This window comes from Maylandia zebra, linkage group LG1 (genome assembly GCF_041146795.1).
Source record: "Maylandia zebra isolate NMK-2024a linkage group LG1, Mzebra_GT3a, whole genome shotgun sequence".
Taxonomy (NCBI): domain Eukaryota; kingdom Metazoa; phylum Chordata; class Actinopteri; order Cichliformes; family Cichlidae; genus Maylandia; species Maylandia zebra.
This window is the reverse complement of record NC_135167.1, coordinates 18137960-18157032: the sequence shown is the minus strand read 5'-3', so window position 1 is coordinate 18157032 and position 19073 is coordinate 18137960. Positions and strand designations below refer to the sequence as shown.

Here is a 19073-nt window from a genome sequence, read left to right as displayed (position 1 = left end):
ATTGGTCTTTAAGTTTCTGATATGTTCTTGGATAATAGTTTACCCATGTAAGAAATGGTTACATGCACTCTTTGTTCTGTTTTATTTACAGATAACAGCCCTGTACAGCAATGAACAAATATAGACCACCTGTCATAAACATGATACAAACACCTTCCATCCATTCACTTCCGCTTATCCTTTTTCAGGGTCACGGGGGACGCTGGAGCCTATCCCAGCTGTCATAGGGCGAGAGGCGGGGTACACCCTGGACAGGTTGCCAGTCTGTTGCAGGGCTAACACACAGGGACAGACAACCATTCGTACTCACATTCACTCGCACATTCACACCTAGTGGCAATTTGGATTATCCAGTTAACCTATCCCCACAAACACCTTTAAACTAAAAATTATTTTAGGCAAAACTGAATTCATATTCTTATAACCACTTTGAACCAGCACACTGGATTCCTCTGAGAAGTCAGAAATGAACAACATAGAGCATACACATATATTCTAGAAACACAAAAATCGGCCTTTACCAATACTTTTAATTTAAAGCATAAAATGTACAGTAGTATATTTATAGCAAAAACAAAGGTTAAGTTAAAAAATTGGATTGAAAAAAGACAGGTTGTGCAAAAGAGTACATTATATGTTCGCCATAAGTTTAAGAAACAGCGGCATATAAGGAAGCGTAGAAACAACTTCCTGTCAAGAGTGGAGGCCTCAGGTAATCCCACTGGGTTTATGAAAACGACAGGGGGAACTACATTACCCACAATTCTATTGTGCCGCATGTGACTTGCTCGTCACGTTACGGTCAAAACACTGAGGTCTCTCATTTCCAGCGGTGGCGGCATAAGGTAGGATACGAGCACTTTAGTCTTACACGAAACAGAGACGACTCTTTAATCCTTATTGTGAGTAACGCGGAGGTGTTTAAATGTGTGGACTTGTTGTCGAAAACGAGCTCTCTTTAGCTCGGTGTGCTGTTTGCTAGCTAGCTAATGTAGGCACAGTGGTGTATGGGTGTATTGATAAATGCTATTGTTACCTTAGTGAAAACAAAAGCCTGAATCTAGCTACGATAAAAGGTGGATTACTTGACCAGTGTCTCCTGTAGATACCCGTGTGTGTGTGTGAGTGAGAGAGAGACAGTGACTGTGTTGGAGATCTGGTGGACACAACATTAATAAATCACCTCCATGCTTTATTCCTGGCAGCTTTGCGTGTTCTCCTACACTTTCTGCCGTACGCTCATTAGCTACTTTATAAGAGATCCACTTGTAAAACGACTGTTCTCTAAAACGTATGTTTGTTCTTGAGCTCACTGATTTTGATTTTTTTTAAACATGGTGATTATAAGAATCATGTCATCTTCCTAAAATGAATAGTACCCCTTCACTGCCTTAAACTGGGTAATTTCTACATACAGTATATTATGGACTTCTAGGAATCAGTGAGCAGAAACCGTTTTACCAAACATGACTCGTGATTCAAACCACTTATTTTTTTTTTTAACTTCCCCATCTAATGTACTCAGTATGTTATTTTGATACCACGCTTCTCCCAAATGTATCTAAATGCAGACAATATTTTATTACAGCTCAATCTCCAAATGACTTCACCATCAAACCATCACCGTTGAGAAACCTCAGCTGGCTCCTGACTGGACATAATTATTCATCTGCAGCTGGGTTATATCTCGTAGCTTCATTCAGATTTCCTCACCTGATTTTCTGAGGTGCTTAACGCTTCCCAGACTGAGCTGCACCTTGGTGACTCATGGCAATTAAAAATGATGTTGAGGACTGGGGTGGTGCTGGCAGCAGTGACTCTGGAGAAAGGGCGTGGCTCTTGCAGAGCCCCAGTGTGGATTCTGTTCGGCAACCTGAGTCTGAGAGGAGGAGCTCGGGGGTGTCATCAGTAGGCGCTGTTTTCATCGTGGTGAATGCAGCGCTGGGAGCGGGTCTACTCAATTTTCCTGCAGCCTTCAATATGGCAGGAGGTATAACTGCAGGATTCGTGCTTCAGATGGTGAGGAGATTATGCGCTTCTGCTACACCTCTTTTGTCTTGCATGAAGCATGTATGTCATGAAGTACAGTTAAATTAGGATTCAGTTATAATTTGCTCTGCTCAGTTTTTATGAACTACATGCATTGATCATCTATAATATTAAAACCACTGAGTGTTGAGATGAATGGATCCTGTTTGTGTCCTAAAAGGTCTTGGGACCTGGCATGGTCCTGGTCCTATGTTACTTTGAGACATACCACACACCTTAACATTGCTAGAGGCCACGCACATCATTGGATAGCAATGGAAGCATCCTATAGCAGAACAATGCATTCCATCATTCTTGAGAAAATGCTTGGAAACAGCTTTAGAAACACAACCAGTGTGTGACGTTTGGTCTCCAATCTCCTGACATCCCAGTCTGACAGAGCATCAGCGGGATGTGCCAGGAGAATGTGAACCACACAAGTCACACCCTTTAATCTACGAGATCCACTGGCAGTGTTAGAGTATCAGACACCAAGGGATGTCTCGTGTTCATTGCCCAGTCTCCAGACCAGTTTTGGAGGGTCAAGAAGGACCTCCAGAATATAACTCTGATGTTTAATGTTGTGGCTGATCAATGTATACCTTCATTACACTGAGGGTGAAACATTTTTTGGCACTAAGAGAAGCTGAAAGGAAAAAAAAAAGTTATTTTATGTCACTACCAACAGTTATTATTAGGTTAGCTGGAAAGGGAGTCAGACTGAATATAGCATGAGCTTGTTCATTCCCGGAATACAAGAACTGACAATCAGAGCACCTGCTTTCTCTGTATTCATGTGACCAGCATATTCATGTAGTGCTGCTTTGTGTTTCCTTGTGTTTCAGTTTATGCTGATCTTCATAATCACCGGGCTGGTGATCCTTGGATACTGCTCCCTGGTTTGTGTTGCCCCCAAACGTTCTTCACATTTCACTTGTTTTTCTTATGTTTTCTCTGCCATGTTCTGGACCTCGAACTCCGAACAGTTTTGTCTCTCTTTTGTCTTCTTCCTTCATTCGTAGTGAAACAAACTGCGCAGGCTTCTTAAGTAACAACTTCTTTATTCTGTGGTTGTAATCCTGATCATATGGATAGGTTTGGACTTTCACTTCCTCAGTAGCTCAGATTTGTGCTTGCGTCTCACACAACACTGGAATAAAAGAGTAAAGCTAAGACTGAGTCAGCTGAATTAAGTAAATTTTAAGTGATGCAACAATATCCGCTGAAGAAAATCATTTACATTCAGCTGTTGGATGGTTTCTGGCTATGTAAATGTGTGAGACTCCAACCTTAACTTTGCCAATAACTATGCAGACATCAGTAAATCAAGCTGTGGTAGCCAAGATAAAGTGTTTTTCTGTGTCTTTAACCTGCGTGCTGGCAGAATCCAAGATAGCCAATTAAGAGTGACTTGAATTACTCAAGTAGTAAACAGCGATGCTCCTGCTGCTCGGTTGTTTGTGGAGTTATGTAGAAAAACCTGTTTTAAATGCCGCACACTGCAGGAGGAACCCATGTTCTCAGTGAGTGCATGGATACATCCGTTTAGGCTTGCGGGAAATATCACAGGCTTGTGTTGAAAAACCTAATTTGGACAGTTAACCTTTGTTTCAGTGGCGCTGAAACTCAACGGCTAATTTAAGTGTGACATTTTAATGATGATGATTTTAATGGTGGCAAATGAAAATTCAGGTAAATACATACAGGCTACAGATGTGATTGCTAACCTTGTCAATTTAACTCGGGCAACTTTGTAAATTTTTTGTGTTAATTGAATAAAACCCAAATCACACAGGCCTAGAAACCGATTGCAGGCCATTTAGCAACCATTGGTTTCTAGGGGAAAAGATGTGTATGTGTGTGTTTTTTGACTGGTTGGCGATTGCTGGAGGTTGCTTGTCGAAATTGGTTGTGAAGAGCTATATGGTGCTGACTCAAACACCTGTTTTTGGTTGCTTTGGTTACCATTTGGAGAGTAGTTGGTGAGCATTTGAAGTGGGCGACTGTGATAATCTGCAAACCAACCACAATAAGGTGTTTGGGTCACCACCCTCTGTGCTACAGATTTTACCTAGTGACTGTCTCCAACCACTCGCCAGCCAGTTGGGGAATATACATTTTTCCCTGGGAACCAAAGGTTGCCAGGTGCGGTCACTGACTGGTCTCTAGGTCTGTATGACTGGGGTCTAAGTGAGTGATAAACTTATTAAACATTAAGCATAAATGCGATGAACTGTCACAATTGTGAATGAAAAAACATGTACACCCTCAACAGTCAATAGATTGCATCACCTCCTCCAATATGGCAGGCAACTCTCGGATAATGAAGTCACATGAGAAACCTTAGTATCACTACCGTGTACCTACCTACTGTTTGATCAACGTGCTTTTTTTAAATTATCTGTCCTTTTTATTCAGGTCAGTAATGAAGCTACTTACCAGGAAGTTGTTCGAGCCACTTGCGGGAAAGTCACAGGAGTTGTATGTGAAGTAGCTATTGCCATCTACACATTTGGCACATGCATTGCTTTCTTCATTGTCATCGGAGACCAGCTCGATCGCTGTAAGTGTACTTTATCAGACTGGTTAGCTTTTTTTTTTTTTTTTTTTTTTTCGTCTCTAGAAAACCAAAACCCCTAAAACTGGAATGTAAAAGACAAAAGATGCACCTGAATTAAATTTAGCTGTTCATCTCTTCAAAACCATCTTTAAAAAAAATTTTCTGGCTACAGAGTCGTTATTGACCACAAGCCCTGTTTCCTGGGTTTGACTCTGTGTGACTTTGACCACTTCCATACATGAAATTAGATCCTTCACCTCAGATTTCATTTTAAAGGACAAGATCCAGCGCACGCTGCAGAGGCAGGGACAGGACAGGACTTCCAGGGAGCCATCAAAAATATTAATGACACTTAAAGTGGTCTGGGGTGGACAAGAGTATGATCTTTAAAAGGAAGATCAGCCAAATTTAAATCATATAAGGTTTTGTGAGATGTTCCGATCATCTCCTACATTTAAATGAAATTTCTGCTTTCCTTTTGCATTTAGCTGTGATGTATTAAATAGGGGAAGTCTTTCTGTCATAGAGCAGTATAAAAAAAAAAAAAAAAAGTCAGTGTCATCAATGATGAGGGCAAAGAACATCAGAGATGACACTACTCAGCTTTTTCGCTCAGTAAACGTGTCTCTCATGTGATTAACTCAACCCAGAGATGCTGACAGTGTTTAAAAGAATTCAACTCTGGCCTTTTGCTATTTAGAAATGAATGAAGTGTTTGTGACTTAGATCGTCTGCATTTCTTCATCCCTCCTGTGTGTACAGCTCTTTAGCTAATCTCCTGCTCTGTACCGTGTACCCTTCTCCAGCAAACAGCAGATTGTACTCTGGCTCTTTCTCTTTGGGGCCTTCTCAAGTGTTTTTGAAATCCTTGTTTTTTTGTTACAGTGATCGCTGCAGCGGGTCATAATGCAGAGGGTGAAGACGATCACTTCTGGTACACTAACCGCAAATTTACCATCTCTCTGACTGCGATACTGGTCATTCTTCCTCTCTCCATCCCCAAAGAGATTGGCTTCCAGAAGTATGCCAGGTACAGAACTTTGCCCCTGTTAACCTGCAGCTTATTTTCACCCTGAGAATTGATTTCTTCTTGTTGTTGTTGTTGTTGTTGTTGTTGTTGTTGTTATTGTTATTATTATTTTTTTTTTTTAAATTTACACACTGATTATTTGAGTTGTTCGTTTTTTCTCTGGTAGTACTCTGAGTGTGATGGGAACCTGGTATGTTACCATAGTGGTCATCATTAAGTACTTCTGGCCGGACAAAGAGGTGACTCCGGGCTATGTTCCTACCAGGTGTGGACACATTTCACAACACTTTCTAAACATCTGCATCCTCCTCATCTGGCTTTGTTTGAGTTGCTAAATCATTGTGTTTGTTACAGTTCTGCTTCCTGGACTGCAGTTTTTAATGCAATGCCCACCATATGCTTTGGCTTCCAGGTATCTCCTCATTTGGTATCATTTGATGAGATTTTAAGCTATGTGCCTTTATGATTAGACTTTAATATTAATAAACTGTATCTCCTGCCTTCTCCGTCCTGATCTCCGGTCACAGTGCCATGTCAGCTCCGTGCCAGTGTTCAACAGCATGAGGAGGAAAGAGATCAGACCCTGGGGGCTTGTTGTGACCTTCAGCATGTTAATCTGCCTTTTTGTTTACACTGGAACAGGTATTGTACATATATACTGAATAACATGCATCTTTATAATTGACTTTTAAATACATTTGAGAAACTACATGTAAAAGGTACTTGAAGGTATTTTTTATAGCATGGAAATATATTCCAGAAATGTAGTCAGCCTGCAGGTTTGCTTTTTTTTTTTTACAGTGAAGCGATCCTTGGTGTGATTTTTGATTTGTTCAGGTGTCTGCGGCTTCCTGACATTTGGCTCCAACGTCAGTCAGGATGTGTTGATGTCGTACCCCCCCGATGATATCGCCGTAGCCATTGCGAGAGCTTTCATCATCGTCTGTGTGGTCACCTCCTACCCTATTTTACACTTCTGTGGCAGGTAAGACACAGCAAAGCTAAAACGTGTGATACTAATGATGAAGCTGTAGTTGATATCTGGATATATTAATGGGTCAAGACAATACAGCAGAAAACCATATGCAGTGTAAAGCTACAGTGGACTAAAGGTTTCCTCAGCAGAGAATAGAGTAATACTCACTGTGTCTGTCTGTTTCTGTTGTAATCTGAGCGTCTCAGTTTTTCTTGTGGCTGCTTCAGCTGCACATGCGTCTGAGTGCATATTGTTTCCTCCATTTCTAACTGTATTTCCTCCCCTACATCTTGAGAAAAGCTTAAAGTGAGATGGCATAATCAAAATAAAGTATTTTATTTGTATTCCTGTGTAAAAATAAAAGCAAAGAACACTCTTTGGATAAGCAGCAGCTAAGTGGTGCTGATTGAAGGCAGCTGATTAATCGAGTCTAATCAAGCGTGATCACCTCTATAAAGGCAGAAGCTTTAGAGGTGGAGAGTGTGTCAAAACATGCCATAATCTTCCCAGGAGTGGACGTCCCAGTAAGTTGACCCTGAGACTAGACCCCCAATACTTGGAGAAACTGCAGAAACCCCCAAAGCTACATCTCAAACTCTATAGGGCTCAATGAGCATGTTAAATATTAAAGTTAATGACAGCACGATTTACTAGAGGAGAGCCTCTTCTCTCTAAAAAGAACATCATCATTTATTTATTTATTTATTTATTTATTTATAGCACTTTAAAAACACACCTGGTAGACCAAAGTGCTGTACAATACTAATATGCACATAGTAATAAAACCAGACATAGCAATAAAAAAAAATAAATAAAAAAAAATCAGTTACACACAGAGTTAAAAGCCAGGGAATAAAAATAGGTTTTTAATAAAGACTTAAAAACTGGCACTGATGTAGCCTGTCTAATATGGAGAGGAAGGTTATTCCAAAGCATCAGCGCAGCAACAGCGAACGCTCTGTCTCCTCTAAGTTTCAGCCGTGACTTTGGGACCGAAAGCAGCAGCTGCTCAACTGACCGAAAGGAACGAGTGGGGACGTGGGGCTTCAACAAGTCAGACAAATAAACAGGTGCCAGACCATTTCGAGATTTAAAAACCAATAAAAGGACTTGAATTCAATTGGAAGCCAGTGTAAAGAGGCCAAAATCGGAGTGATGCGATCAAATTTTCTTCTGCCAGTTAAAAATCGTGCCGCAGCATTTTGCACTAAAATGAAGAAAGGGCTTAACCTTTGATAAACATCTGAGGTGATAAAATGCTGATTTTTACCAGTTTAAGTTTACAAAGTTGCAAATGTAAGGAAAAAAATCCTGATGTAAAACCATAAACATTCCTATTTTATGTGCCCAGGGTGAGTCTTTACTGCTAATTTGCTGCTCTCTCTCTCTCTCTTCAAGTGTGTATTTGTCAAACTAGACACACATACGGGTTGAAACACACTAGAGATAATAGCAGCAAAGTGGCAGAAGTGATGATGATTATGGGTTCAACATCTGTTGGCTTACTGTAGCATTTTATTGCATCATCCAGTGTATTTTACCATGTGAGCATTTCTTCTTCTTTTCTTTTTTTTTTTTTTTTTTTTTTTTTTGCTCTGCTGTTTCCTTTACTTTATTTCTTTCCTTTATTTATTACCTTATCCATTTCCTTTAGTGGTTGCATTTCAAGTGTCTAAAATATATAAGCTGATTTTTATTTATTTTTTTGGTAAGGCTGTCAGTTCTTACTAGTGAAAAACTTATGGAGCGATATCTTTGAGATTTCTCACTGCAGCCTGTTACTGGCATCAGATAATTTACATCTTTTCTTTTTTGGCCTTTTTTGTTTCCTGTGATTTTTTTTTTTTTTTTTTTTTTCATGCACTGAGATGCATTCAAATTATTGCCAGCAGAAGAAACTGACCATATTTATGTATTTGTTGTTGGCTAAATATAATCTGTCCTCATTAAATAATGTTTATTAGTGATGCTAGGGTTACTAAATTTTCCAATATTTAGAAATTGAAAAGGAGCACTGATGTGGGATTTGTTTCAGGTGGTACCCCGTGTGTAGTTTTTAAAATCTGTATCAGATGATTTAAAAATACACCCCAAAAAAAAGTCAAAGGGATTGGTGGTATGTCCTCGGTGTGTTTGTGTGTACTAAAGTCCTTATTTAGTTTTTATGGATCTTTTCTTCTCAGTACTCTGCTGTGGTCATGTGTTGTTTTAGGGCAGTTATAGAGGGACTTTGGCTGCGTTTCCAAGGTGAACAGGTAGAGGTGTGTGTACGTCGTGAGAGGAGGAGGAGGATCCTGCAGACGCTGGTGTGGTTTATCATCACCCTCGTCCTCGCCCTCTTCATCCCAGATATTGGTCGAGTGATCTCTCTGATCGGAGGACTGGCAGCCTGCTTCATCTTTGTCTTCCCAGGTACACTGCACGCCATCTGCTCTGTTCGGGTTTTCTGTGCAGCTTTTATTGACGCGCTGTAAAGCCAACCCAGTGTTTCTTTAAATTTACAGGTTTGTGTTTGATGCAAGCCAAACTCTCAGAGACTGACGTCCGATCTGCAAGGTGAGGCTCTGCTGCAAACCTGCTGAGTTCTGGTCTTCTTTCTGCTTGTGTGTGTGTGTGTATATATATATATATATATATATATATATATATATATATATATATATATATATATATATATATATATATATATATATATAAAAATTTTTTTTTTTTTTCTTTTCTTCAATCATGCAGTGGTTATTTTGCATGACACTCTTTTCTTATCAGCTGACTACACATTCAAAACCTCAAAAGGCCCTCTGCATGTGAGGCTGTCATTGAGCTTGTGGGCATATTTGCACACTTTTTAAAACTGCATTAATTCTGGATGCTACATTATAGTTACCCTTCACAATTACATGACTACAACAGATTACATACAGCATACCTTGATCTTAAGTAGGCCAGACCAGTGAAGCTCCCGTTTTTGCCGTTGTAAAAAAGTTTAACTACGCGTTTAATCCCAGATGTCAGATGACAGAAAAGCGTCAGCACAACTGTTTGGGTGTAAATGTTTAACATTGCAGAGGATGTCCTGAGAGCTTGTTGATCAGACTAAGGTTTTTGTTAATTTACAGAAAATGGGCACTTTTTTATTAATTAGTTTATTAATTACTGTGGAACTGAAATTTATAGAGTAAATATTGAAAAAAATAACTATTCTATAACTTCTTTGTTTATCTATTAATTTAGTGCGGTATGAATGGCCATGGGAGACGTCTTTATTAGTAGCAAAAGCTGTAAAACTGGATAAGCCCGTCTTTATGCCACTGAGATTCTGCATCTGTTTGATCTGTGACGAATCAAAGTTGAAGAAAAACTTTCCAGTTGAACACTTTTTAAAGTTTCTTTAATCTTTTGACATTGGAGTCACATGATTCACTGTCATTATTGCAAAAAAAGTTATCCATGCTCAGACGGATGTATTTCCTCTCTCTCACAGCTGGCACGGGCTGGTGATCTTCAGTGTCGCCATGGTTACACTTGGAGCGTTCATATTTGGCCTCACCACGACAAACTCCATCTACCAGGACGTCGTCAACTGAAGGGAATAATTTTCACGAGCCGGTGCTGCTCTCAGGCCTCTGGATGATACAAAGCGTCTCATGACCAAAGAAAAAAAACAACAACAAAGACAAACATCACCTGCTCCGTACTGACATGAAGGTCTAGAGAGTTTCGTTCAATTGGGGACTCACCCCGTCATGCTGAGGGAATTCAGACGCTTCTAACAGCATGTTTCATGTGTTTTACTGTGTCATTATTTCCAGAGGGGACACGCACTCCTTACTCCCCTCTGTGGATGTAACAATGACACGTTCCTGTTTACAAGAGCCGAAGGACTTAATCAGATTGATTTTAACAGAAGAATTGTACCACTTTGTGTAATTTAATTAGCATGTCATAATGTAATTCATGTTCAGTACTAATTATGTCGCTGCTAATAGTTTGTCTACTCATCAGTGTAAAAAAAACAAACTGGATTAAGTGATACGTTACCACAGTAGGACAAAGCATATTAAATGTATGTAAAGGCGTAGACTGGCATTAATGCAGAGCCAGGGCAGTTTGATTATGAGGTTTTCAATTATAGGGACAAAACAACCAAACATACTACACTTTAAAACTGATTTAAAAATGAGTTACTTTTTTTTTTTGTTTATTGGTTTGTGTAATTTATTGTGTTACAGTACAAGGTAGTTTGACAACTGAATTTTAGATTAGATTGGACTAGATTAGATTATTTGTACAAATGAGCAAAAGCCTACAACGATATGCTCATTGAAGCCAGTGTGTAAAACAGGGTGAAAAGGGCAGCTCGGTATCTGCACAAATGAGCACCACCTCCACAGGTTTGTAAAGAGAGGGAAGGATGTAACCTACAAAGCATTCACTTTGCACTTTATTTACACGAAAGGGTTTTAAGACACGACAGGAAGGAAACTGAGCAAACTGCACATGTGACATTTTAAGTTAAAGAAATAATTTTAGTTTTTGTTTGCCTCAAACCAAAGTGGGAGCTTTTTTTTTTTTCTTCTTCAAATATCCCAACACTAAAGATATACAGAGCACAGATCACTGACATGGTTAAACTACATCAAATGACTTTACCCCTCATCTTTGTACCAACTGTAACTTTAATAACCATTTTTGCAGTACATGTTTTTTTTTTTTTTTTTTTTGTGACTCTGATTTCATGTTTATGTAGTTATATTTTTCCTGTTTAATGAAACCCAGCAAGTACTTTTGTGAACACAACTGACAAAACAGAAAAAAGGGACTGTCAGAAACACGGGTATGCTACATGAGACTGCTGGACGGACATTTATCATAGTTGTGAAGAAAAACTACAAAATCAAAATTTCTTAAAATACTAAGTGCTGGGATACTTTTTTTTCTTTCTAGACAATCATTGTTATGATCATTTTTTTTATGGTTTGGTGCTTTAACTTGTGTGTCAAACTTAATTTATCGATGATCAGCTGCATTAACGCCACTGATTAACAAAGCATTTGCTAATCACAATCATGTCCCTGTTGTCTCATAAAAGTGACTTGAAAATATGTTAATGGGAAGATTTGGTAGAAATATTTTAGTGAACATTCAATGCTACTTCAATAAATGAAGTGTAGTTAAAGCATGTGAATAAATGTAGACTGCTCAAATCTCATGAGTTGAACAAAAAATTTAATAAAAGACATTGAATTCACTTCATCGACTTACAGTTTTTGATCGGAGTTAAGACATCAGACAACACGTTTAAAAAAAAAATCCTTTTACATTGTTCTTTTAACACGTCAACCATAAGGACGAAAAAAAAAACATTTACATAAGTGCCACAGACAGTACTTTATATACTTTTATTAAAGTTCAGCATCAAATATCTGGACTCAGATCTGTCTGAGTCAATGAGAAGAAGCTTTGCAGAAACCACAGGATGCAGATGGTTCTTTTATACACAAGTAGCTCCCGAATTTACTGACAAAAATGGTAAAAATACACACATACCAGCAGCTTTGGAGAGGGTTTGTGACCAAATCAGTTAACTTCAATCTAAACGAACACAAATTTCACCCATAAAAACAGATTGAGGGAAAAACAGTTATAACCATTTAACAACTATGGGTTATTCATTTCTTTGTTAATTTGATTAATTAAACTTTTGGGCACGCCCCCACCCCACAAAAAACAAAACAAAACAAAAACAAAGAAAGTGTTCTCCATTTGTTCTGTCAAGAGCCAGACACAGCTGACAGCCTTGACCTATTAAAAGTGGAGGTAACTGAAAATGAACAAGTGCAGTACCAAAGAGTCATTTTTACATCTCAAATTTATTTCCCTGAGAACAACAATAACAAATAAAGAAAAAGTACATTCTCCGACTCAGTAAGAGGAATTTGTTATGAAAGACTGAAACATGTGGAGAGCTGGACCCGGAGCCCACTGAGGAACCATGTGACCTGCACCCTGAAACAGATCAAAGCAGTATTTTGAGTAACTGCGACATCTTCACATAAAACAAACCGACAATGCAAAAGCATTAATGCTTACCTTAACAGTCAGAAAAGTGATGTTTCCAAACATCTGATAAAAGCCAGCAATTTGGTCCTCATGAATCCAGGTTTGGTATTTAGTAGTTGCCTAAGAACATTTTAGTACAAGTAGTGCCTGTCATTGGTGTGAAAAAGTATAATTTATGAATGTAGAATTAAAGCTACCTTCAAGCCGAGATCCTCCACGAACCACTGGTCGCCCAGAAAGTTGCAGGCCATGTCGGTGTCTCCGTTATAGACGAGCGCACGGAGGCCCAGAGAGAGCAGCTTCAGGTACACGTCCTTCATTGTTGCATACAGCACTTTGTACTGCGCTCCAACTTTATCACTGCAACAAATACATACTTATCACGGAAATCACACCATGCTAATTACAATCATACTCTGCATTTAGTCATTAGTTATTCATTTGTGCTTTTTTTGTCCTGTCTACCTCCCCTCACCCCCATTGGTAGTGTCAGCTGGCCGCCCCTCCCCGAGCCTTCTTCTGCTGGAGGTTTCTTCCTGTTAAAAGGGAGTTTTTTCTTCCCACTGTCACCAAGTCCTTGCTAACAGGGGGTTGTCTCATTGTTTGGGTTTTTCTATTATTTTAGGGTCTTTACCTTACAAAAGAAAGTACAACAACAGGAGGCTGTTGCCTGATTTGGTGCTATATAAATATAACTGATCTGAAGTGAACTGAACTAAGATAATGCTTTAAATGCGAGGGCCCTGGAAAGTTATACTGCCTTTGAGAAAGGTGTAGATTTCTTAAAAAGTGAAACTTAATCTTCATTTCGCCTTCCATCAACACCACCGTCCACACCAGGATTTATTTGAACTTGCTGTTATTGGCAGAAATGCTGATATATGTGAGGATGTATACATATAGAAGCCTCAGTGTCTGAGTTTATTATTATTATTATTATTATTATTATTATTATTATTATTATTATTATTATGATGATGATGATGATGATGATGATGAGGAACAGCCCACCATTAGAGAGCCACAGTCATGTGTTTACACACTTTCTGGAAATCCAATAAACTTCACTTCTCAAATATCACTGTGTGTGTCTCCTATATGATATATTTAACTGACATTTTTTATTGTAACAACCAACGATTTATACAGGAAAATGATGACTATTAACAAGGTTGCACAAACTTTCGCATCCCACTGTATTCAGTAAAACTGCAACAAAGAGGACTTGAGGTGCACACATAACATTATTTATCACCAATTTTGGAATAACCAGAAGATTTTGCCGTACCTGCAGATATCCCAAGGAGGCAGGATAGCTGGAATGTGCAACGCTTTCCTCACGTCACCTCTGTTCAGCCAGTTCATCTGGGCTGTGCTGTTGATGCAGGGTGGGACTTCACCCAGAGTGGTGGAGGAACTTCTCTGTGCTGAAAACTTCAATAAACACTATCATTAAAACCCAGGACAAGTGAAGGACAGACATGAAGTGCACGAAAACTTGTTTTTGGAGGGTTACCTTGTGTGTATGTGGGTGATTCCTGTAGTTCCTAAACAGAAGACTCATGGTCCTCTCATAGACTCTACTGGATCTTCTCTGACCTTCACAATCCAAGTAAAGGGCGTACTCATTAAGTCCACTATTATAGACGAGACCAAAGGCCACCTTTACCTGTAAAGGAGACAAAGTAGTATATGTCTGAAAGACTTAAGTCAACATGAGAAATCCCCAGTTGATTAAGGCAACAGTGAACACGTTACCAGTACTGTGCATGTCTCAGAACTGGAGTTGTAGAAATTGCAGGTCCCATCCTCACAGCAATTTATGTTCAGGTCACGCCACAAACTGCACAAGAAACAGCTCTGCATCAGCTCTGTGCAAATGATCTCTTAACTTGAAGGCAGATTACTTCTGCTCATACTTCTGCTTGCTCATAGGGGGTCATATGATTGTTGGGTTTTTCTCTGTATCTATGAAGCGCCTTGAGGCGACTTTTGTTGTGATTTGGCGCTATATAAACAAAATTGAATTGAATTGAATTCTGTCATATTTTTATATGAAGAATGATATTAAAATGTAAAAATGATACGCTTCCCAGCTCCTGACTTTAATAGGAAAAACAATCTAAGTGATCAGATATTTTTTTATGTAGCAACTCAAGAGAATTCATCTCGTGTGTAATGGAGCATGCAAACAATAAACACCATTTCTTTTTAAAGCCATTCCTTCATAATAAAACAAGAAGCCTTGGCAAAACTTACTCTTCTCCAAAGAGGCCGTGGTAGTAACCAAAGTAGATCAATGACTGGTCATTGAGATTAAAGCTGCTGAGGCCGTTTCCCACTGCAAAGCCCTGGAAACAAGAAAATGCATCATTTTAAACCACATCAGTGGGCACAATATAGAGGAACAACTTCTCCTTCATCATGAAACTACATTAGGACATGAGGCAGATGAAGTGTCTCACTTTAAAGTTTATTTTGGCTTTTCCCGTGGCCACAAGGAGGCTGAGTGTTGGCGCATAAATTCCACCGTAGCTCTCCCCGAAGATGAAGAACTTGTTCTGACTGAAGTTTGGGAACTTGGAGAAGAAATTCTGCAGGGCTTTGTAATTATCTTGGGCAACCTATGATAAACATTTCACATGTTTTTACATTTCACAATCACTTTTTCTTCCTTTGTAAAAATCTGCATGGGTTATTTAACACACTGAACTCACCTGGTCATCATCAGTTGCATATTTCTCATCATCAGAGTAGGAATATCCCACACCTACAGGAGACTCGACATACAGCACATTGGCAATCTTGTTCCAGCTGAATTTGTTCTCGTACAGCGTAGCCCCATCATCATTTACCTGAAAATCAGAGTCAAGACTTTTCTATTGAAATCCACTTTACTCAGTGCACGAGTGTAGTTATGCACACAGTGAGCAAACTCACATGAAATGGTCCATTCTCTGAGAGGAACCCATCCAGCGAGCTGCAGCCAGGGCCTCCGTTCAACCAGAGCACCAGAGGGTCTTTGACTGGGTCCCTCTGAGAAGTTACAAACCTGCAGGAAATCAGGACACAAGCTATCACAAACTCAAAGTTACTCTTTCCAACTAACTAGATAATCTCTTGTGAATAGTGAAAGCAGATCTGCAGGCAAGAACGAGTGTAATAAGGACCAATTGCTCCAATGCACTGTAACCTCAGAGCCAATACAATAATTGAGCTCAGAAAACCTTTGACACCACTCACACACCAGATAAGACCCAAGCTAGAACCACAAGGACAGTTTTGTTTATCTGCATCAAAACCCGTGATCTAAAGCTTTCCTTGAAGTTCCTCAGTGATTTGGTGTTTAAGTTCAAGAAACCTGCTCAACTGGTTTGTCTTTCTGATTCAGGATAACACAGGGTGCTGCTGCAAACATGAAGTCATGTTTACCAGGCTTACATGAACTACGCAAGGAAACGCATCATGTGGACAAAAGCAATAGAAGCATTTAGGTGTACCGCTTAGTTATTGAATCCAATAATGTAATGGGATTGTTTTATGGATTGTTGCGGGACTCTTTAGTTCCAGTGAAGGAAAATTGTAATGCTTCAGCATTCCAAGACATTTTAGACAACTTTGTAGGCACAGTTTGGTGAAGGCCCTTTTCTGTTCCGGGATGGACCAAAGTCCATAAAGGTAAGGCCTGCACAGAGCCCCGACCTCAACCCCACAGAGCACCTTAGGGATGAACTAGAACTGAGACAGTGAGCCAGGTCATCTCCTCCGACAACAGTGTCTGACCTTACAAAAGCTCTTCTAGATGAATGGGCAAAAATTCCCCACAGACACACTCCAAAATCCTGCAGGAAGACTGAAAGCTGTAACATACCTGGGAAAATATATATATAGGTTTATTATGTAGGTGGCCCAGTACTTTTGTCCATATACACTCAGGGGTAATTAATAGACTCTGTGTTAGTGGGAAGAACGTGAAGGATGTACTTAGTTGTAATTAATATTATTATAAAAGCTGATTATGAGCCGATTCTTTTCCTTTTTTTTTTTTTAAACATTCGGGCTCTAAACTGAAAATTTAATCCGGCTCCCGTTGCAGATAATTAGTATAAGAGGTAAAAGCTCACAGAAACCACCGCGGTGTGGGCAACCTGTCATGCTCTGACGACGTTTCTGGCGCATTTACCACCGGTTCTTACCAGTAATGGAGAAACTTTCCAGGCCGAGCCTGCAGGTATCCTGACCACTGTCGGTAGTTCGGTTTGAACGTCATTCCGGGCAAGTGCGTCACTTCGTCCGGATTGTACTCAGCCCGCGAGCCGAGCGGAAACACGGCCAGCAAACACAGCAGCAGACCTCCACCGAGCATGGCTGAAGCCCGGGTCACGTCTCAAACACAAAACGAACCCCGAAAATAAATCCCTGCGCTCGGCGAGGAAAGAGGAAGAAGAAGCGTTCACTTCAACTTCCTCGATTACAGCTCCGCGTGAAACTGAACGTCATATGACCGGCGGGGTGGGTCACATGACTCACATGGCGCTGTCGAACACAAATATTGAAGTTTAGAAACAGGTATGAAGAATTTAAATGTCAGTTGTTGGTTTTTTTTACGTTTTTAGTTTCGTTTTCAGTTTTACTCTTTATTGTTGAAAAACTAAACTAACTTTTAGTTTTTAGTACTTTTACTGCTAGCTTTTTCTTTGTTATTTTTTTGTAAAAAAAAGGACATTCTTTATTTTTCAGAGTAGTTATAATAATAAAAATGTAGCTTTTTGAATGCAGTAGACATCCCGAATACGCCTAAGTATGACAAATCTGACAAGGGCTGAAACGATTCCTTGTTACCTTAATTTTGTTATATTTACTTTTAGTAGCATTGTTATAAAATATAATCCAAGTGCCTATTTGCTAAGTACATATTAAAGTGTAATATTAAAGGCCAGCTTTGAGGGTTTATACACTGTGTTTTAGGTCATGAGACTGCTTGGCGACATGAAATTGTGATAAACAGGATCTTTAGTGCAGACTTTCCAGAGAGTCTCGCTCATGTTTGTGCTGATAGATGATAACAACAGGAGACGACCTTCGGGCCGTGAGTGCCCGACGTGGGGAGCGGGGGTGTAGAGTATATTACACTCATCCTGTTGGTAATGCATTAGATTTTGCAGGAGGCTTCGCGCTGTGCACATCTCCCTCCCGGAAGGTTTTGTTGAATAAAGTATATATTTTGAATACACTGAGTTTGTGTCTTCTCTATCAAGCCTGAGGACAAAAGAATCGGGTCGATAGTACTCAATATCCAAAGCAACAACGGTGACAACAAAAGACAGTGGAGGAGCTGGTGAAGACGAGTGTCAGGGGTGCTTTGTGTGGACAGAAGAGTGAGAGGGGAGGTTTATGGGATATTAGTGAGGTCTGCAGTGATGTATGGTGTGGTTTTGTACTGCCATAAAGACAGGAGGCTGAACTGGAGGTGGCAGTGTTGATGATGCTTAGATGTTCATTGGGAGTGGCCAAGATGAACAAGATTAGAAAAAAATGAGTACATCAGAGGGATGTTGAATATAGAGGTGCCAGGCAGGAGGAAAACAGGAACACCTCAGAGAAGATTTGTGGATACCGTAAAGGAGGACATGCAGAGGGTTGGTGTGGCAGAAGAGGATGGCAGAGGAGGCAGATGATCATCTGTGGTGACCCCAAAAGGAAGCAGCTGAAAGAAGAAGAGGAAAGATGCTGGTAAAAGTGGAAGTTCAATTAAGTTAAAGCTTTTAAACCCAGAGTATGGGACACAGTGTGACCAGTTTAGAGTGGTGACTTTTGCACATGCAGTTTTTATTTTTGTTGTATCAAATAAATGCTTCAAAAATAACTACTCAGATAAGTGCCTGGGGCCATTTTAGGATGGAACAAATAGATTAGATGAGTTAAATGACAACTCTCTGCCAAAGGATTCCCAGCAGAGACATTTTGGGTGACCAAATTGAAATTTACTCCCAAGGCTTAAAAGCTGCTGTGTGGGGTTCTGCAAATTAGAGCTGATCAAAATGTAGAACATGGCCGTAGTACTAAAGGGGTACAAGGGAATTCAGTGCAGTTCCTGATAACAGTCCCTAATCCGAAAACAGTCCTAGTGGGACATCTGATCCCTCTAATGACAAGGAGCATGACCAGGTTCCTGGATTTTAGCACTACTATATCTTCCATGACTCTGTTCAAAACGTTTTTATCATTCTCAAATTGCAAATCTGGGTTTATCTATGTAACACAATATTATTATTATTATCCAGTAAATAATTGTAAATAATTATTTCCTGGATATAATGACTTATTTACTCATAAAAATGTAAATAATATACATTTATATACATTTATATGGACGGGTGTTGATGACATGAAGCTGGCTGTAGTTACAAAGTCAAGGT

At 39.6% G+C, this 19073-nt stretch overlaps 2 protein-coding genes across 3 annotated transcripts; one reads left to right on the top strand and one right to left on the bottom strand.

Moving 5' to 3' along the window:
* The first annotated feature begins 705 nt into the window (after positions 1-705).
* Positions 706-11930, top strand: slc38a7 (solute carrier family 38 member 7). Of its 2 annotated transcripts, none has more exons than XM_076882764.1 (12): positions 706-845; positions 1589-2019; positions 2874-2927; positions 4447-4591; positions 5474-5618; positions 5785-5883; positions 5973-6030; positions 6146-6260; positions 6456-6603; positions 8807-9006; positions 9099-9150; positions 10076-11930. In XM_076882764.1, the coding sequence occupies exons 2-12, from the start codon at positions 1768-1770 to the stop codon at positions 10176-10178; spliced, it is 1371 nt and encodes a 456-aa protein (XP_076738879.1). In that variant the 5' UTR covers positions 706-845; positions 1589-1767; the 3' UTR covers positions 10179-11930. The 2 variants fall into 2 exon arrangements, with proteins under 2 accessions (XP_076738879.1, XP_076738880.1); XM_076882765.1 differs by having other exon boundaries at positions 839-902.
* LOC101480742 (lysosomal protective protein) lies at positions 11801-17167 on the bottom strand. The gene is made up of 11 exons (XM_004543035.6): positions 16851-17167; positions 15595-15706; positions 15372-15509; positions 15120-15278; positions 14914-15005; positions 14413-14497; positions 14171-14323; positions 13943-14088; positions 12852-13014; positions 12685-12774; positions 11801-12600 (listed from the first exon to the last, which is right to left on the bottom strand). The coding sequence occupies exons 1-11, from the start codon at positions 17018-17020 to the stop codon at positions 12517-12519; spliced, it is 1392 nt and encodes a 463-aa protein (XP_004543092.2). The 5' UTR covers positions 17021-17167; the 3' UTR covers positions 11801-12516.
* Between the last annotated feature and the right edge of the window lie 1906 nt (positions 17168-19073).